Here is a 20340-nt window from a genome sequence, read left to right on the forward strand (position 1 = left end):
GTGGTACTGTGTGGCACTATGTGGAGCCCCTTCACCTTTTGGTGGCCTTGGCATCCTTAGAGAAGAGCGACTGTGCCTTGACGATCTGGGGCCCTGGTGCCTTGAGGAAAGAACCAGAACCCAGAAGCAATACCTCCAGACCTGCCCGGAGGGAAGCTCCAGGTCGTACAGCATTCGCAACCTTCTGTGACCCATCTCTAGGTCAGTTCTTCCATTCTGGATCTCAGAACACGTGATTGAATGGAGACATAGCCATAGACTAGCATGGTGGGCACAAGCAGTCAGGCATATACAGTCAAGCCTACACTGTGTGGGGAGAGGCTCTCTCCTCCGCCCTGCCTCACTATCTGCTCTTCCCCCTCTCGGTGGCCATTTTAAGGCAAGGATCTGGAAGCACACATAGGCCTGTGCTCTAGAGGCTACCCAGTGCCAATCAGGGTGGAATTGAATCGCACTTTCCCCTAGATGGTCCTACATCCTTTCTTTCACAGCGTGTGGGGTAGGAATTTTGGTCTCAGGATTTCTGATCAAAAGGGACCCAGGCACTTGCTGACTGAACTCTGGGAAGGCCGGGTCCAAGGGCTTATCTCATGTCCCTGGCACTATGCGCATGGAGCTTTTTCGGTGTGGCAGGCGCTGGACTAAGTGGGGTGTGTGTGTGTGTGTGTGTGGGCAGTTGTATCTCATTGAGATGACTAAGTGAGGTGCTGTGAGACCTGGGAGCTGCTCCCTTTCCCACTACACTGTCTGGGCCTGAGTCAGGAGAATGAGCACTGATCGACTCTCCTGCCCTGTGACATGTGGGACCTCTGGGGATCCGAACTTTTTCTTGACTCAGTCACCTTTGGCTGTATTACCTGCAACTCCAATTTCTGGCTCCTGCCTCATCTGCTGTTAAGTGGCACTGATAATATCTACCTCACAGACCGGCTGTGAAGGATAAATAAGTCATGCGTGAGTCTCGCTCGGTGACTGAGACACAGTCCACCATATGGGCTGTAGACCCTATGACCTGTTCTAAACAGACCAGTCCAAATCTGCCACGATGATTGTAGCACAGGGCTGGCATGGGCTGGACACGCATCAACACTGGAACAATGAGACATGTTGTCTGTGATCTTTTCTGATCTTGCAGGACAAGGGCATTGGTGTCCTCCAGGGACACCCAGGTCCGAGGGTTCATTCCTGGTCACATGGTGTTCACTGAGAACAGCAGCTATAGAGACTAGCATGCTTTCACCCTTTTTGTTCAGCTTGCCCCCTCCTAGTTCTCCTGTGTTAAGTCCCTGGTCGCAATTCTCCAGCTCTGGGAGGAGGATCTGGGCAGTATAAGGGATGCAGGACATTCACGAAGTCACTGACCTATTCTGGAGGGGTGGCACAGCAACAGGAACAGCCCGAGCCCCTGGCCGACGCCCAGGAACCACACTGGCCTACCCACTGACCTTGGACAGGCTCCCTCCCCATCTGGTTTTGAGTCTGCAGGTGGGCTTTTGTCTAGTGGCTGGATGTCTCCTGTGCCCTTTCGCAGTGGCCTCCAGGAGTCAGCAACCCTAGGGCATGTCATCAGGGTAGGAAGTGGGCAGAGAGGCCCAGAGGGTAAGAAGAGATATTTTGAGGATAGACAGGTCACCTCACGTCATTGCTGGACAATGGTCTGGGGTTGATGGAAAATCTTGGTCTTAACTTGGGCTGAAAATAGCACAAGGCAGAAGGGTCAGGAATCTTAACCGCCAGGCAAGTGACCTGGACCCTGGGCAACAAGGTTGGATGTGTACAGCAGTCTGATTGGTTCCTGGATGTAGGACTACAGGCCTAGCTCCCTGGTTCCACTACTACCAGTGGCTGCCACAGAACTCGGTGGTGAGATCCCTTCCTGTCCCCTAGACTGTGTCCTCCGGAATCTGCACGCAGCGGTTCAAAGAAAGCTTCCTGGGGGCATGACAGTGTGGTCTCTATCCGCATGGGGGCTGAGTTCTGTGGTCTCTAGAGCAGCTACAGGGGGAAGGGAAGCTAAGGGGGCTCTGGTCTGTGGTGAAAACGGTCCTATCCCCAACCACAGTGAACAGTAGAGGTCTCAGCACAGTTCTGTTTCTCTGGAGGAAGGATCTGGACTGCAGGAAAGACCCAGGACAGTCAGTGGAAGTCACCAAAGCTCAGAGACTCCAGGTCTCTAACTGTAGTGTGAACCCGGAGTGTGGGAAGTGAGCATCTCACACTACTCTGGGCAGGTGATGCAAACTACACACATAATGCAGAATACCTTGGGTCCCGGCCTGTGCTGGCTCCTTGTCACTTGAGGGCGCTCTGGAGGTAAGCTGTATAAACAGATACTTATAAACCAGTTACATGGGGGCTGAGGTGAATCCTTTGAGCCCAGGAATTCCAGGTTATTCTGAGCAACATCTCAAACCAACAAAATGCACAAAGAGCAAGTGGGGATGCCTCCCCTTTAATGGCAGAGAGGGGAGGGTGGAGATTTAGGAGGCAGACAGGGTGAGATGGGGAGACAGGGACCTCCTGTCCCTGAGGCCAAGTGAGACCTGTCAACTGTGTCTGTTCCTGCCTAAACCCCAGAGCTGGCCTGTCCACTTCCTGGCATTCTAGGGAACCCTCCCTGACCAGGGTCACACAGTCCTAGCTACACAGTGTGGTTTGTAATGAAGTACCCTGCACCTGATTTTAAGAACCAGTTGTTGGGATAGATGTGGCATCTGCTTGTAGTTCAAGCACTTAGGAGATGAAGACAAGAGGGTAAGGACTTCAAGCTCAGCTTCAGCTACACAGCAAATCTGAGGCCACCAATGGTTACCTGAGATCCCATCTAACCAGCAACGCTAACTTCCCACTCCCCACAAAATTTTTAGGAATTTTGCAGAGGCTGCCACTGTGCTGGTAATTGGAAGCTGAAATCTGATTGGCCACGGTGGGGCTTCTTGCCCCACAAGAATTGGCAGTGCTATAAATAAAGGGCTCCCTCCCAGCTCAGTTAAATGGTTTGACATTTACCGGCACGTGTCAAGTTGTGTGAAACCCCAAGAACTAGACCCCTACTTGACTCTGTGCTTGGCAAAGTACAATACAGAAGACAGAAGGCTTAAAAGCAGGGTTGACCTGGGGGTCTGAAGAGGGATCCCTGACAGAAACTTCCGGGAGACAGTAGTCAGAAATAACTGGCCTTTGCGTAAGTGAGGAATGCTTCCCCGGCCAGGCCCTGTCCTCTCATCATGCGGAGGAGCACAGCCTGACAGGCGGCACGATCTTTGATATAAGTTACGGTTTCTACCCGGCTTCCAGCCCAGGGGAGCCTCCAGATGGATCTGAAATCAGTCCTTAGGTGTTTGTCTCTTGGTCTGAGGGTCTTCCTTTGAGCCGAGTCCACTGGAGCGCCAATTCCATCTCAAGCGACGATGGGGACTCAGCGCTGCTCACTTACGAGATCCCACTCCTACTTCAGGTAGCTAGCCTGGATTCTGCTGTGTCTTCTCTGGGCTTGCGCCTCCCTTGGATTTATGAGACTGAAACAGCCTTCCTGAACCCCAACCTTGGCAGGAATGGCAGCTGTCTGCATGGGAGTCAGGTGTCAATGCCTTCCTTAAAGTATGATTTCCCGACTCACACAGATAAATGATGGGGGACTTTGGGGTCCACAGGATGAGTATTCTGAGCTGTTGCCAAATGAGAATCGCTGACGATCCGCATCGGAGGACATCGGCCCATTCACGTGAACACGAGCACGCCTGAGGGCTCCGACCTATAGTCGAATGTCCTTAGTCTGGTTCCCAGCTGCAGTGGACTCTGTCCGTCTTGAGTCATCACTGCTGATCGACACATCTTTCCCGGCTGTGTCAGTTCTGTGAGACCTGTGCAGGCCCAGCCTGCGACGAGCCTGGGGAGCCTGGGGACGGGGGATGGGTTCTGTGGGTGGCTTGGCATCTCGGGCAAAACGGACAAGTCTCTGCCCTGCCAGGAAGTAGAGCACAGGGTCAAGGCAACTGTTGGCGCTGGCCAATGGCCGGGTGATCTTGTATGCCATGTTGATGGCATTGAGGGTGTGGCAACTGAGGTCAAGCGATCGGAAGGAGTAGTAGAGGGTGCGGGTGACATGGAAAGGCAGGAAGCAGAGGGCAAAGACGGCCAGCACCAGGGCAATGGTGCGCACAGATTTGCGCTTGGCCCGAGGCAGACCTGTGGTCCCATAAGCTGGTTTGAGCAGCCGTCGCGCCATGAGTACATAACAGACAAGGATGATGGAAAAGGGCACAGCGAAGAGCAGACTCAACATGACGGAGCTGTAGGCCACAAAATGGCTGAAGAGCTCTCGGGCCGAGGTGTCGTGGCAGGTGATGCGGGTCCCCCGTACACTGGTGGTGACAAAGTAGAGCACCGGTGCCTGGCAGGCCAGCACCAGAATCCACACCGCCGCAGCCACACGGCGGGCATAGCGGGCGCGGCCCCAGCGCAAGGAGTGCAGAGGGCGCAAGACACCCAGGCACCGGTGCACACTGATGCAGGTGAGAAAGAGGATGCTGCAGTACAGGTTGGTGTAGAAGAGGAAACGCACCAGCTTGCAGAGCACTGTGCTGAACGGCCAGTGGTCCCCCTTGGCATAGTAATAAACCAGCAGCGGCAGAGAAGCTGCGTAAAGAGAATCAGAAACCGCCAGGTGGAACATGTACGTGGTGGAGGCGTTCCAGGTCTTGAGGCGGCACAGGAAGACGTAAAGAGCCACAACGTTCAGGCACAACCCGAGCACACACACCACGCCGTAGGACATGGGCAGCAGCACGTACTTGAAGTCCTCGTTGAAGCGGCACTTGTAGCCCAGTTCATCCCCCTCCCATGTGCCATTGATGGTGCTATTCCAGGAGTCCACGTCCGCTGCCATTGCCCTGAAGGAAAGGGAGGTGTGAAGAGGAAGCCATCAGGACTGGTGCTCAAGGGACCCGCACCCACACACACCTCTTTAAGATTTGCCTAGGGCAAGAGGTATAGCTTGTAACAAAACACTTGCTCAGCATGCAGGAGACACACTCTTGTAATCCTAACTCTTGGGGAGGAAGAGGCAGAATTGTAAGACCTGCTTGGGCCACATAGTCAGTCAAAGGTCAGCCTGGGCTCCATAGTAAGACCCTGTCTCAAAACAAATAAAACAACAACAAAAAGATCATCTACAAAACAAAACAAACAAACAAAAAACCTCACTTGTTTACCTAATTCAAAACTTTTATTGTCATGTGATCTGCATCTCTCCTCGGAAACTTGTGAGATCCATGAAAATCAACATCACACAATTCTAACATCATGACAGGTTGAACAAAGTCCAAGGTTGACTCCCGCCCATCAGCCTGTTGTTGTAAGTGAAGCACTATTGGGGCACAGCCACACCTGTGTCATCAAGACCATGTGGTCTTTAAAGTCTAAAATATTTACTCTAGAACCTGCCAACCTTGATCTAAATCCCTGAACCATAGAGGTCAAGATCGAGAACTCAGAAGCGAGGGACCGCTTCTGAGTTCAAAAAGTTAGTTGAAAACAAGTCAAGCTTTCATAATTAATAAAAAGACTCCCTGTCATTCTTCGGGAGCTGGCAGTCCAAAGGAAGTCCGGCTATACAGCGGGGTATAATTTCAGATTATTGGCCTTCCGCTGTACACCAGTGCCACTGCCCACTGAGGCTTCACCGGCCTGGGCATCCAGCATGCCTGGAGCCCTCATGGACTTTCAAGCTCAGTCTCAATTCTCTGTGATCTGGAAAACCTGCAACGGTCTCCAGTTTCTTGTTAATTTCCTTTTTAGATCTTTAATTGTGTGTGTGTGTGTGTGTGTGTGTGTGTGTGTGTGTGTGAATACCTTGCCTGTGTGTACATCTGTGCACCAAGTATGTGTCTGATGCCTGAAGAGGTCCGAACAGTCAGTGGAACTGAAACTACGGAGCTGCTCTGTGGGTGCTGGGGACCCCTGTCTTCTGCAGGAGCAACCACGGAGACATGTCTCCAGCCCTTTGTTCAACTTCTTTTTTCTTTTCATATTTTCAAGACAGGGTTTCTCAATGAAACCCTAGATGCCCTGGAGCTTGCTCTGTAGACCAGGCTGGCTTCAGACTCAGAGATCCGCCTGCCTCTGCCTCCCCAACTACCTTCAACCCCAGTGCTAGAATTGAAGATGCATGCCAATACCACCTGGCCTCAATGTTTTTAAAAACTTGTTACTATTGTATTCTGGGACGTCTTACATCTGCATACAGCAATTCTGTTCTCCACCTTGAGGAGATGTCCAGATGGAGCAGTGACCTTCCTGAAGAGTCCTCGAAAGTCAGGGGGAGGTTCCCCTGGCGGAGCCGCCCCTGGTACCTTCGGTACGGCATGACCTTCCACCCTGTCTGTGTTCGCTACTTTATCCCCACGTTACTCACAAGGCCTGAGCAGCCACTGGGCAATGAATGCCTGGAGGGCTGATGGCCACTTTCCTCCTCTCTGCACGCACCTTGTGACCAGTGAGAGCTCTTTCAGACTAATGTGAGCAGCCCACATCTGCCATCCCAATACTCGGGAGGCTGAGGCAGGAGCAGCAGGGTTTGAAAGAGCCTGGGCTACAGAGAAGGGCTGTCTCAGAACAAGCGGTGAGGGGCTGGTGCGATGATCCAGTGGGCTGCCAAGCCTGAGGTCAATTCGAGGACCCCACACAGTAGAAGAGACTCCACGTGGTCCTCTGACCTTCACGTGGGCCCCACACAGTAGAAGAGACTCCACGTGGTCCTCTGACCTTCACGTGGGCACTCTGCACAGTGGCAGACACACAAAATAAATAGCTGACATCATAAATATGAAGTATGTGCATAAAAAAGGAAATAACAACTCTGCCTGGGCTAGAATAGAAAGGTTTTGTCCAAAGGCAAGACTTGACATAGTTCATTGTGGTAAGCGGTGGACAATTGGCTTCCTTCACGAACTTCATTTCCCTGGAATAATAACGTTGTTTGGCTACAGAGAACAAGATTGTATAACTAAATCTTATCTTATTGAGCAGATTCACAATAAATAAAAAACCTTTTATGTATCTATTTATTTTATGTATATGAATGTTTTGCCTGCATGTATGTACAGGTAACATATGTGTACCTAATGCCTCATCAGAAGGTGATCAGAATCCCTGAAACTGGAGTTAGGGATGGTAGTGAGACACCATGTAGGTGCTGGGTCCTCTGCGAGAGGAGCAATAGTTCTGAATCACTGAGCCTTTTTCCAGGCCAGAAATATTAATAACAATTTATGTGTATGAGCTTTTGCCAGAATATACATGCGCTGTCATGCACCTGAATGAGGCACCTGGTTCCATGAACTGGTGTTACAAATGGTTGTGAACCACCAGATGGAAACCAAACCTGGGTCCTCTGTAAGAAAACTGCTAAGCTACCTCTCCAACTCCAAGAAATAGTAATTTTAACAACAACAAAATGTTTTTTAAACCATAGCAGTCCTCCCTTAGAGGCACTTTATGGAATTATTTTCTCATTTTTCCATAATAATTCTACATTCTCTCTGTTTAAAGCAAAGCAAAACAAAGTGACAATACCAACACAGCTCTCAGCTGCAGGCAGGGAGCAGTGTCCTGGACTGAAGGACCACATCAGACTGAGCAAGCCTCCCAGATAAGGAGCCCTCCTCCCTCTTAGGGGTCAATACCCACCTTGGGGAATGGTGGGTCCCAGCCTCCCCTCCTCTGCTGTCCTCTCTGCACCTCTGTCCCTGCCCGCTGGTCTCCCCTGAGAGTCACAGCCCCCTCCTTGTCTTCTCTCTGATTTCCTGCTGTTCCCTGCTGGTGGAATCTCTGACACTTAGAGGCAGGGTGGGAACTTCCTCGTCCCCAGAACCACAGAGCTCCCTTTCCACCTGTCTTAAGACGTCCAGGCTAGCTGAGAACTCTATCACAATGGCCCTGGTCCAGACTGACCCTCCCTAGGCCAACCCACTAATCTGTAAAGCCCATTTGCTAGTTCCCAGCCCTCTCCTTCAGCACCAATTCCCGGTCTCTGCTCCTGAAACCTCACCTCAGCTCCATGAAGACTGCTCTGTCTGACTTGGCCACCGGCCCCTCCACTGGCTGGCTCTGCTGCTGTGCCCTGTTCTGGCTGGCGGTGTCCCAGGAACTCCCAGTTTCATGGAGAAGTGAGCCCTAGATAGTCCATCCAGGCCTCCTCACCCTTGTTCACATTGTACTGACAGCCTCAGAAACCTTTCCAGAACGATCCTTTAAAGACTAGACTTGTCCCACCCATTTGTCTTTCCACCCCCGCCCCAACACGTTTCTTTGAAGCCTAGATCCACGTGATGATTTTCTCTGTACCCATAGCCCAGCAAGAGGCCTGACCTGCAAGCGCTTGTTGCGAGAAAGGATGAATGAATGAATGAATGAATGAATGAATGAATAAATAGGAAACGATGCCTTAGAGGCTGTGGGAACCCAGAGGAGTTGAGCCCACAAGTCACGAGGCTCGGCCAAATCCTTCTCCTGCCTGAGAGGGATTCTTCGACCACCTCTTTTGTTCAACACTGACAGGACCCAGACGACCCTGCCCTGCCCTGCCCTGCCCTGCCCTGCCCTTCGATGCTGTAGCTAGGGAAACAGTCTGGGATTTTGGTCAGGTGGCTGAGGCAACCCCATACTTTCCCTGATCCACCTCTGGCTCAGTCTAATCAGTCCCACAGCGTGCAGCCCCCTCTGCTACCTTCATATTCAGTGGGATCTGATCAGGTTTAAGCAGCTCCCGCAAGGCGGCATTCAGTACCTGGTAAATACCTACCTAGAGGTTAAGCTCTCTGTTTTGGTTATACTGGAAGGAACTGGAACCCTAAGCTTGACACTGAGAACCCTCTGTGTTCTGTCTGGCTGCAGAACCTGGGATAAAGGAGCAGAACACAGTCCCTGCTTCAGATCCCATTGATGCAAGCAGAATCCAGTGCACACACATACAAAATACCCAGCCTCCCAGCCAGGGGATCTGCCTCCCACACCTGGCTGGAGCTGATCAGTCTTGCTCTTGGTGCAGTGAGGATGCTCGGTGTGGGCTCCAGTTCTTCACTCATAAACGCTCAGGCCTGGACCAGCCGCTGGGACCGAAGCAGGAAACAGGAAGAACAGGTTCCTGGACCTAGGGCTGTGCCCTGCCTCCAGCATTTTACAGGGCCAGCAGCTGCCTGGATGGCTCCTGCAGACACCCAGAGACAAAGAAGCAAATGTAGGTTCAGAATCTGTCAGTCCAGCCATATTCTCTCTCTCTCTCTCTCTCTCTCTCTCTCTCTCTCTCTCTCTCTCTCTCTCTCTCCCTCCCTCTTCCCTTCCATAACCCACTAAATAAATATCCAACCTCACTCTACATGGTGTGCCTGTCCATGTCTCTGTTTCTTGCCCTGTGTGGCTCCCTGCCCAGGTCCAGCTGCCTTTAGAGACCTGCGGCGCAGTCTGTGGCATGCCCATCTGTCTGTCTCTCCTTGTGGCCTGCTGTAGCCACTAGGGGAACTGTGCCATCCCTGCCTGGGACTGGCTGCTCCCGGGACAAGCCGCCCCGAGAGACCTGCAGTATCTCTGCCACGGCAGCCTCTGGGGATCCTGCAGATTTTTTTTTTGTTTAATCCATTACACTGAGGCCCTAAAGAAGCCAAGAGGAGACCCAGTGTGTTTGTCCTGGTCACAGTGCCCTCTGCGTGCCCACACACCCTGTTATCCCCTGCTAACTCATATGTTCCAGGAATGGGCTGTTCATCGCCTCCTCGAGCACCCCCTTTCACAGGAAGGAGACTGTGGAAGTTCTCCCCTGGTATCTTCAGAGCCCAGCCAGCCTTCCATTGGCCCTGATTCTGCACTTCAGCCCCACAGCAGGAAACAATCAATACCTTCTTGGCCCAGCATGTACAGCATAGCACTGCCAACATACCTTTGCCCAGGATAAGTGTCTGACTGGAGTGCCCTCTCTTCACTCCACATCTAGACATTCCTCCACAGGTATTGCAAATACACACGCATGACACTCTTGAACACACAGGTGCAAATGCATGTAGACACCCAGGACACACACTTTCACATCCACATGTACGGAGCATATTGACATGTCTAGATGGGGCCTGGTACAGCCTTTGGAGCTACCTGAGCTGAATGCCCATTTAACAGAGGAAGAAAGTCAAGAACAGAGCTGAGCCGTGAGCCCTCATATGCAGCAGACCCAGGGGATTTGCTCGAGAGTGGATACTCCTGCCTGGGAGAAGGACCCCTCTGTGTGGACAGGTCCCAGCACCCACCAGGAACCTCCTGAATAATTTTTTTTACTTTATTTGGAACCTGTCCTAGAACTCACTCTGTAGACCAGGCTGGCCTCGAACTCACAGAGATCCGCCTGTCTCTGCCTCCCGAGTGCTGGGATTAGAGGTGTGCGCCACCAGAGATCCGCCTGTCTCTGCCTCCCGAGTGCTGGGATTAGAGGTGTGCGCCACCACTGCCCAGACTAAATTTTTTTCTCTTGAGAAAGTGAGCTATCCATCTCGGGCTGACTTCAAACTCGCCGTATAGCTGAGGATGAACCTGACTCTCTGATTCTTCTGTCCTTAGTGTCCAAGCGCTGGGTTTATAGACATGACCCACCACACTGTGTCTGTGTGGAGCTGGGGCTAGAGAACCCAGGGCCTCAAGCTCCCATGTGAGCCACACACACACCCTTTTTCTTTGGTCCTGAAGGTTGAATCCAGAGCCCGAAGCATGCTAGGCTAGAGCTCTACTACTGAGCTATGCTTCCAGCTCCCCTCCCAACCCAGATCCCGAATATCTTTTTCCATCTGCACTTTCTCAACAGTGGGGAGTGGAGCCCCCAAGATGGAGGTGCAGTGTAAAGATGGGTGGCTGCAGGATAGAGGACCAAGACAGGGCCTGGGAAGTGCTCTCGGCACTGATGAGTTGATGATGTGCCTAGCCTGGTATTTTAGGCTGACATGGGCCAGAGCGTGTTGAAGAGTCTGGTGGCAAGATAAAAGAGCTCCCCTTTGCACCCTGTCCTCCGGAGGTGCCTGACCAACCAGCTAAGGCAGAGCACATCGCTTTCTGAAAGGGCCTCTGCCATCCTCCTAGGTTCCCGTCTCTCAATATTCCACCTCATCTGATGCCCATCACTCACCAAGCTCAGCCAGCGGAGTTCCCTAGACGTACTTGTATGCCCTTTGCATTGAAGTAGAGACACAGGAATAAGCTTTCCCTCGGAACCACCGTCCTCTCTACTTCAGTCCTCGCCTGCTCAACCATAACTCTTTAGTCACACTGTCTTCTTGATACCCTACCTTTAGCCACATGCCCTTGAGTTAAAATCTTTCCATAGCTCCCTACTGCTGTTAGGTTAACATATAAGGCCTTGCCCTTAAGGTCCTAGCTGAACTGGTCCCTGTCATCACTAGAAAACCTGCCATCTTCCTCTCTCCCCCATCCTCCTGTCTCAGTATGACTGAAGCAGTTGCATGGTTCTATCTCACTCATCAATAACTCCCTGTTTTCTACCATCAATCTCGTGGGGAGAGCTGAGCATTCTCTGTACCCATTTTTGTTAGGTGGCTTCATATTTAATTTGAAGGTTTCAGAAGGCTAAAATAACCTCCTTAGAGTCACAACACTAGCAAACAGCACAGAGTTCTGCTGTGCTCCGACCACTAGCTCCTACCCTACGCTACAATGCCCAGATGCCATCCCCAGCAAAGCTCTGCCTCTTTGTTCCATCTCCAGAAGAGGAGGTCTGACAACTCCTAGTGGTTCTTTCTCACTAGTCCCAGGCTAGAAAGTCTAAAGGCAAGAGGAGGAAGCAGAGCTGGTCCTAGGCTGGCAGTGGACTTTCCCGGGTGGTTGGACAACATTCCAGTCCCTCTACTAGGGTGGCTCTGGAATGCGCCACCTGCCAGGCTGGTGGACCCTGTCCAGCTTCGCAGGGGAGAGTGTCTTATCATGGCCCCAGAGAACTGTTACCTACCTGCTTTGTCAGAAAGAAATTTTGAAAGGGGAACTGAGGACCTGGAGTTAGAACGGCAGCAAGAGGGAGGTGAGCACACAGGGTGGGGAATCTTGTTCTGCCCTTGCCAGCTGTCAGATGGGCAGAGCTGCCAATCCCATAGCCCGCTTGTCAACCTCTTTTTGACAGAACAGAACTTGCTTGTGAGCAAAAACTTCACACAGAGACACATACACACAGACACACACACTACAGAATAATAAGAGAGGGGGTTGTCATGCAGGGTAGAGACAGGAGGGATGGGAGCACCCCCAAAGACAAGAGAGGCAAGTAGCCCTGCAGGAATGAGCCAGGCTGACCTAAGATCAGTACCTCACACTCCCAGACCCATCCTCGGGAGAAGGAGGCCCAGAGCCTGCAGCAATCCACCGCACAGCACACCAACATCTTGTTCCTAGGTTTGTCCTCGGTTGCTCTAAGATTACATTCTTCCCTGATCTCCGGATGTTTGTTATCAAGGTCAGGGGTCAGGGAGACACACCCAGAAACAGACAGTGACAACTCAGGCCGCTCAGGCCAGAAGGAAGCCGAGGAGGCCCTGCTGGGAAAGGAGGCAGCAGTAGTGGGGAGGCCCCTCCTCGGGAAGGTGTCCTGGAGAAGAGGGCACCTGACTTGTGGTTAGAAAGACCCAGCGGCGTCAGGTGGGTGGAGGGAGAGTGAGCTCAAATCTGGGCAAGATGGCCAAAACTCGAAGCAACCTGCAGTTTGAGCATAGGACAGGCAATCTAAGCAGCACAGGATTAGGAACCTAGAAGTCACTCCCTGTCTGTCCCTTTCCAAACATCCTCCGCGGGGTTAGAGGATAGCAATTCCCCCAGCTGTGCCTGATCTGGGGACACAGCTCAGGGGTGACCTCTGACGGTATCAGGTGGTGAGTCTGTGGTGTAAGACCTCCACAGAGCACAAACCTGAGACTCCAAGGAGAAAGAGCCTACCTAGCCAAGGCAGGCTCCAAATCATGGATTTTACCTGACTCAGCTCAGCCGAGTGCAGCACAGGGCTTCCTTCAGAGATGGGCTAAATGGGCTCAGAACCACAAGAACCCAGACCCCACCCCAGCCAAGCACATCTGAGTGCCTCCAACAAGACCCAACTTGGAGCCTGTTATGCTGTGCAGTCTGGGTCAAGTTAGACCCAGTACCCGAGTGTGAGTTCTTCACTGGTCAAACTGGAAGAGTCACAGGTCCATGAGAGCAGCTCATGAAGAATGAACAAGACCAGGGAGCAGTGGGGGTGGGGCCCACAGGGCAAAGATGTGCACAGTCCGGGCTTGCACGCACTATCTTCCCATCATGGCAGGAAAATGCTGAATTCTGGGGTACTACAACACTTCTCATCAGGAGGCCTGCTCTGGGTCCCCAGCAGAGAGACAGAGGTCATGATCCAAGCTATGACCAGGGAGGGGCAGGAAGCATCCAGCCTGAGATGGGAGAACCCAGGTTCATATCACAGGATGCACAGAAGGCGACAAGACAGACTCTCCTCCAGGTAGTGACTCTCTGAGTCTAATTCCAAGAGTGCCTGAATCCCATGCTGTTCCTCCAGTTCACCTGCCGAAGCAGGGGCTGTGTCCAAAGCTCTGTTTCTTGTGGCTCCAAAAAGCCTTGGCTGAGATTCTCAGAACCCCAGGAGTTTGTGCTCAGAGTAACACAACAGAAACTCACAAGCCACAAAGCTCCAGCAAACACCTGCCAGTGTCTGCAAATGCGGAGCTTCAGAGGATGAACTCTGCCAGGCCCTCTGAGGAGTGCACAGGACAGACAGGCTATCTCGAGAGGATCCAACCATATCCAAAGGGAACTCAGGGTCACAGAGACTGGAGCAACCTGTATCCTGGGCAAGTGGTTAGTGGAAGCTTCCCCAAGGAGCTGGCCTTAATAGAGAACTTGGGGTTGTCAAAGAGACAGAGACGGGGAGGGAGGAAGCCCAAGCCAAGACTCAGAGGGTGAGGGTACAGGCTGTTGAAGAAGTGCCAGGAGATCCTGTGTGGTGGCATGGAATGTGTGGGGGCCAAGGAATTCATACGAAAGGGCTCAAATGCCAATCTGAGAGCTTTTTCTCCCGCTTAAAAGGGAGGGCATTTTCAGAGTTGACCCTTGCAAAGTCGGCACCAATGGAAAGCAGTCAGCACCAAAGAGTCTGGAGGGTGGGTGACCAGGGGAGAGAATCTGGGTCCGGGACTCCCTGTGAGCTTCCTTCCTGACCCAGGCCCAGGCCTGGGCAAGTCTCTTACAAATTGAACTCCCCAGGAGGCTTTATCCATACAAGCTGGAGGGAGGCCCAGCGCCTCGACCTCTCTTCCGCAGTAACAGTGACAGAACACGAAAAAAATGCAGGACTGAGGTGGGCCCAGCCAGTCTAGGATGCCATTGTCTCCATCACAAATCCTGCAAAACTGAAGCAGGCCTCTGGGTTTGGGCCGCAGGGCTATGAAGGAGCTACTTACTCCCTCTCTCAGACCCAGAAGGGCTGGGGTATAGCTCAGTTGGTAAAATGCTTACCTAGAATACAAGAAATTTTTGGTTTGATTGCCAGCACCAAATAAAACAAGTACATACCTACAAGTCCAGCATTCAAAAGGTGGAGGCAGGAGGATTAGAAGTTAATGCCATTCTACTAATGAATTCAAGACCAGTCTAGGTACATAAGTCTCAGAGGGTGGGGGTGGGAACCCAGTATGGTGGCTCTTCACGAAACAAGAAGTTTCTCTTCTGAATATCCACTGTACCTGTTCACTCATTTCCAAAATACTTCCTGGCACGTGCCCTGTGCCCTATCTGAGCTAGATGACAGGGACACAGTGAGAAGGCAGCGATGGCCCAGCTTCACAACACAGTTGACTGATGTCTCTAGAGATTAAGGAGGGTCCTGAGCCAGGTTCTTCCCATCAGGCCCCACTGGTGGCTTAGGAACCTAAAGGCATCTCAGGCACAGACAGGCCCAGGGAAGGCAGGTAGGGGACAGAGGAGATGGCATTGGAGGGCACTTCCTACTCAGCCAGTCAGCAAGATCTTCCTGGTCCTGTAAGCAGACTGGGAAAATGGGGGCTATCCAGAAACAGCTGGGCAATTGGGGCTTCAGAGTTAGGTTACCGGCAAACCTCTGTAAGTTCGAGGTCAGTCTGCTCCACGTAGTGAGTTCCAGGCTAGCCAGGACTACACAGTGAGAACCTAGTGTTCAATCTCCCTTCCTCATCCTGAAGCTTTGGTCCTAGAGGGGAGGCCTCAGCGGGGGCAGGTAGGCAGGAGTCCCAGTTTTTATCTGCCTTTGTGACCTTGGACAAGACATTCTCTATTTTTCTCATCTAGAAAATAAAGGTTCCTTTCTCATGTAGCAAAATAAAATGAGGAACTTTTGTAAACTGTAACAACAATTCACCAACATTCCAATAAATAGCATAAGCACTTATAAATAAAAGGAAAGAAATTACAGTCATGAAATTAAAGATCTGGTGTCACCCACGAAGCCTTGGTGATGTCCTCACACGTTCAGCTGGTTCATAGGGGTGTGGGCAAAAGAGGGCACCAGAAAGTCACCTCAGTCTGCATGCTGGGCAGCCACTCCTGAGGATTACCTGTAGGCCAGCCTTCCCATCTCCTCAGAACCCAGGAGAATCCCAAGCACAGAGAAGACCTCTCCTCTATGGCAGGGCTTGCCCCACCCCTCATGCAGGATGGTGCCGGCACTGACCGCTCTTTTAGAGGCTGCCTGCTCACAGAATCCCCTTCCTCACACCCCACCCACAGGTAACTGACACCTCCTTGGAGCCCCAACCTGATCTTCAAAAGCCATTATTCCAAACTTGATCCAAAACAGGGCTGCTGATCCAGGGACTCTGGGGATGCCTTTCTGAGAACAGCTGACACCTAGCCCTATAAATCCCCAAACCAGAAAAGCTGGTTCCCAGCAGGATCTACACTTGGGTCTAGCTCCTGGAGATCAGTAACACCACACACACACACACACACACACACACACACACACACACACTAGCCCTAATGATTTGGGCACTATCTTCTGCCAGACCCTTCTAGCACCACCTGCCAGATTAAAAATTTCCAGACAGAGCCGGGCGATGGTGGCGCACGCCTTTAATCCCAGCACTCGGGAGGCAGAGGCAGGCTGATTTCTGTGAGTTCGAGGCCAGTATGGTCTACAAGAGCTAGTTCCAGAACATAGGTATACAAAGCAACCGCAGAGAAAACCTGTCTCGAAAAACAAAACAAAACAAAAAAGTTTCCAGACAGATTAAAGTCTTAGATGTCCTTACATGAAACTGCACCACCTCCACCCCTCCCACCGCCACCGCCGCCACTGTCTTCCCAATCTCACCTCCCCCGACTCCTGCAGCGGGCCACCCAAAGTGTCTCTGGGGAGAGTGGAAGGAATGCAAATATAAGAACTCTCAGGACTCCCGGGTCTCTGTCCACAGACTTACCCCTCAGGGATGCACACAGACTAATTCAAGTTCAGCCACTCACTTCCCAGGGGTGTGCGCGTTCACCCACTAACACACAGATTAGCCCAGTACGTTGGTAAACACAGCAGGCTATCACTCACCAAATCCAGAGGAGACAAAGTTCAATAGCATGCCGGCAGCTCAGCCGGCTCTCACCATCCAGTTTTGTTCAGTTTCGGGGCTGGGAGCCAGGGCCCACGGGACAGAATCACGTAATGGGCTCTCCTGTCCGGCGCTGAGTCGACTGTAGTGCCAGTTCCCAGGCCGCACCCGGCGGCGACCTCTCCGGCTTCCGTTCCCCTCTAGGCTGCCCACCTCACCTCCGCGATGCGCTGGTCCCCTCCAAAAGCCACAGTCGCGATTCCTGGTTCCCGAGTCCCAAGCCCAGCAGAGCAGGGGCCCACGTGCCTGGGAGAGCGGCGGTCCCCGCCCCACCCCGCCTTGCTCGGTACCCCACGGCCAGGCAGCAAGCCGGAGGGCGGGGCGGACTCTGGGCGGACGCAGGAGCAGTCCCGGACAGATGCCTCCAGTCTGTCACCCACTTGGGACGCGGCCTGATTGTCTCTGCGAGGTCAGCATGTCCGCAACTGGTGTTGAGCAGGGAAGGCGGGAAGCGACCATCCTGGCTGGGAAGAGTCCACCTGCCTCGTTCCTCTTATCAGAGGAGAGGTTTTCAGAGACGCCCAAGTTTTAGAAGGTTTGCTTGGTGCTGGCGTGGTTCCTGTTGCTCCCCAGCCCACCGACGGACCTTTACACTAACCCGCAGCCTCCCCTTCGCTGCCGCCCTAGTCCATATCACTTCCGGACGGATCTGCTCCGGACTGCCGGTACCGGGAAGGGTCTTTACCCTTTTACCTCCTCCGTCTGCTTTCTCTCTCACTTCACCTCACCAACAGGTCCCTTAATTCCCTGTTTAGTTTGTTCTCTCATCTTGAACTGCCTCAGTTCTTCTCTCTGCTCTGAAGACCTTCTGTAGCCACGAATCCTATTTAGGCTCCTGTGCTAGTTTGAGCACAAAAGAGCAAAGACCACATCACCCATCTCTCTCCGCTGTCACTGTCCCGTTGCTGACCCAGAAATCTGGAACGTAGCTCCAGGTCAGCTTTAGTGCAGAGAGTCCCACTCAAGGACTCGTTTTCTGTGAACCGGAGCCGGCACTTCTCATGACCCTGCTTCCACTGTCCACCCCGGGAGTATTCAGATGCCCAGATGGGTGGCCAAGTTTAGAGCAGGTGTTTCCTATGGCCAGGGAGCTTGCTCTCTGCCCCGGGGCTGTAGGCCTTGTAAGCTGTGCTCCCAGCCCCAGAAGGGGCCCAAAAGGGGTGCTGGCTGCGGCCTTGTCTAGAGTGAGGGAGGTGGACACCCAGAACTGTGTGGTTGAGCCCCCCTGCAGCCTCCTGGGGCCTTCACTTAGGAGACAGGAAGGCACCTTGTTTGACCTCCTCTGTTGAGAGCCGGTGCAGGCAGCTTCTAGAGACCTAGATTTCTCTACAGCCGCACCTTTAGGGTCCTAGCGTGAGGGAGTCTTCCTGGTTATGGTTATGGAAGCCCCAGCTGATTTCCTTTTCCTGGTCTCCCTTCTGAGCCACTAGACCTTCTCCTGGGAGCCAGGATCGAGACCAGCCTCTAGGAGACCCCAGTGGTCAGTGGCCAGTCTTGGACTTCGTACTTGCTGTCTTCCAATTCCTGACTTTACAGCCAAAGAAACGACAGTCCTGAGCTACACAACATCTGAGTTTTCATGTCAGGTGACCTAGTAATGTCTGAGGAACGGATAAAGGTTCCGAAGGACCTCACAGCCTGTGCTCAATCCCAGTCTTCCTTCAACTTTTCTACCCCTGCCTTCTGAGTCAGTCCATCTCTTTCTCTGTTGTTTTTTTATTTTGTTTTTGTTTAGCTAGGATCTCCCTGTGTAACCCAGGCTGGTCTTGAACTCACAGCAGCCCTCCTGTCTCACCTCTTGAGTGCTACCATGCTTGGTAGCTTTTCTATCTGCTTTTCTGCACTGTGCAATAGTCCTCACTCGCTCCTCTGACACTGCCTTTGCTTAGGGTCTTACTCATCATCTGAGCTTCCTTGTTCAGAGGAGTGAGTATCCCTTCTCAGAAGAGTCTGGAAGGCTAGGTTCCCTGACGCTTTCCTACGTCAGGTTTTGTGGATCCACGTGTAGCAGCTTCCCCATCGCCCAGCACTGCCCCCTCCCCCATCGCCCCTGCACTGCTCCCCTCCCCCATCATTGCCCAGCACTGCTCCCCTCCCCCATCATCGCCCAGCACTGCTCCCCTCCCCCATCACTGCTCCCCTCCCCCATCATCGCCCAGCACTGCCCCCCCATCGCCCAGCACTGCTCCCCTCCCCATCGCCCTGCTCTGCTCCCCTCCCCCATCATCACCCAGCACTGCTCCCCTCCCCCATCATTGCCCAGCACTGCCCCCCCCATCGCCCAGCACTGCTCCCCTCCCCATCGCCCTGCTCTTCTCCCCTCCCCTCACCGCCCAGCACCGCTCCTCTTGCCATCTTACTCCAACTTGAGCACCTTTGCTTTTATATTTTGATTTATTCACAACTTGAGATTTAATGACTGAAAGAATTAGAACCTGTATTGATCCAGTCAGGAAACACACGAAGGCTAGCACAGCACTGAGGGCGGATCCCTGAACTTCGCAGGCTAGGCAGGCTAATGGTAAAGTCCAGGCACTGTGATGATCCCTGTGGGGTGTGAGGAAGCCACAGGGGCAGCTGCATTAGCAGCAGCAGTTCAGGAGGGGACTGGCAAAGCCCCCACCCTGGCTCCCTGAGCCCACCTCGCATTAGAAGGCTTCCTGTCTCTCCAGCCCTGAGCAAGCATTTGCCTCCTGGCAGGCTTCCTTCTCTCATCTCCCCTGAGAAGGTTTTCTCCCTGAGAATCCACAATTGCCTGGCCTAGCCTCCAACCCTCCAATGCTGCCTTTGCTTGAATGGTGCCTCTGTTTCCCGTCTCTGACACTCCCTGCTTCAGACTGGGGGGAGGGGGGGCTTCCACTTCCTTCAAGGCAGCCCAGCTCCCAGCCTCCACTCCACTCCTTTCCCTCTCTGCCTCCGCTCCTACCTGTACTTAGTCAGACCTTCTACAGTCCTGAACCCTTACTCACCTCCTGCGGGTGCTGGCCACTCCCTCTGCCCTTTGTGTCTCTCTAGGTTGGGTCTCTTTCCTATTGACCTCCCCCATGCCACACCTCTTTGCACACCATCTCTAACCTCCGCCCCCCACCACAGGGATCTTTCTGAAGGTGTGGCACAATCTGTCCTACACACAGCTGATGTCCCTGTCACATGATCAGTCTCCAGTGCCCTCTATAGTTCACCTTCTTTGAGCTGGCCAGGACACTGTGAATCGGGCATTATCATTCCCATGGTACACTGAGGGAAGCCAAGGCTCACATAAGTGCAGTGTGGACCTAACTCTGGAACTGTATGTGCTGAGGGAAGGCCCTGAAGAGTTCTTGGATCACGGCTGGGCCCTGCTGTTGGGGCCTAATCTGGCAGCTCCCCTAGGCAGAACTGGGCCATCCAGCTTGTGTTCCTGGCTCCCAAAGTGGCTGTGCAAACCTAACTGATCCTTTCTATTATCCTCTTTCTTTCTCTCTCTCCTTCCCTCCTTTGGAACTGGAACTGGGCTCCTCAGGTTTCCCTGAGCAGGGCCAAGACTTGAAAGGCAAATGAAGGCTGGGAGGTCTCAGCTGTTCGCATGCCGGGATGCAGCACTCCAGAGAGGCAGCTCTGAGAAGCAGAAAGCCAACGTGACAAAGGCCCCTTCCACCTCCCTCCACAAAAGATCAACTACCTAATTTCTAAGACTTTGTAC

General features: G+C 52.8%; 1 protein-coding gene across 3 annotated transcripts; it reads right to left on the reverse strand.

The window, feature by feature from the left end:
• Positions 1–320: 320 nt before the first annotated feature.
• P2ry2 (purinergic receptor P2Y2) lies at positions 321–19645 on the reverse strand. 3 transcript variants are annotated; one of them, XM_041676664.1, is made up of 5 exons: positions 19628–19645; positions 16598–17150; positions 9015–9208; positions 8804–8898; positions 321–4892 (listed from the first exon to the last, which is right to left on the reverse strand). In XM_041676664.1, exons 3-5 carry the CDS (start codon positions 9084–9086, stop codon positions 3755–3757), a joined length of 1305 nt encoding a protein of 434 aa, XP_041532598.1. In that variant the 5' UTR covers positions 9087–9208; positions 16598–17150; positions 19628–19645; the 3' UTR covers positions 321–3754. The 3 variants fall into 3 exon arrangements, with proteins under 3 accessions (XP_041532598.1, XP_041532599.1, XP_041532600.1); XM_041676665.1 differs by lacking the exon at positions 19628–19645 and having other exon boundaries at positions 16598–17343; XM_041676666.1 differs by lacking the exons at positions 8804–8898; positions 16598–17150; positions 19628–19645 and having other exon boundaries at positions 9015–9144.
• Positions 19646–20340: the final 695 nt, after the last annotated feature.

The sequence above is a fragment of the Microtus oregoni genome, unplaced genomic scaffold (assembly GCF_018167655.1).
Source record: "Microtus oregoni isolate MIOR12 unplaced genomic scaffold, Mior012 000027F_ref0000203, whole genome shotgun sequence".
NCBI lineage: Eukaryota > Metazoa > Chordata > Mammalia > Rodentia > Cricetidae > Microtus > Microtus oregoni.

Coding starts and splice junctions, on each gene's coding strand:
- P2ry2 (XM_041676664.1), bottom strand. CDS start 9,086: ATGAGTGAAGAACTGGAGCCCACACCGAGCATCCTCACTGCACCAAGA. Junction 8,899..9,014: donor GACTGATCAGCTCCAGCCAG/GTGTGGGAGGCA, acceptor CCTTTATCCCAG/GTTCTGCAGCCAGACAGAAC. Junction 4,893..8,803: donor ACAGAGAGCTTAACCTCTAG/GTAGGTATTTAC, acceptor CCTTTCCTTCAG/GGCAATGGCAGCGGACGTGG.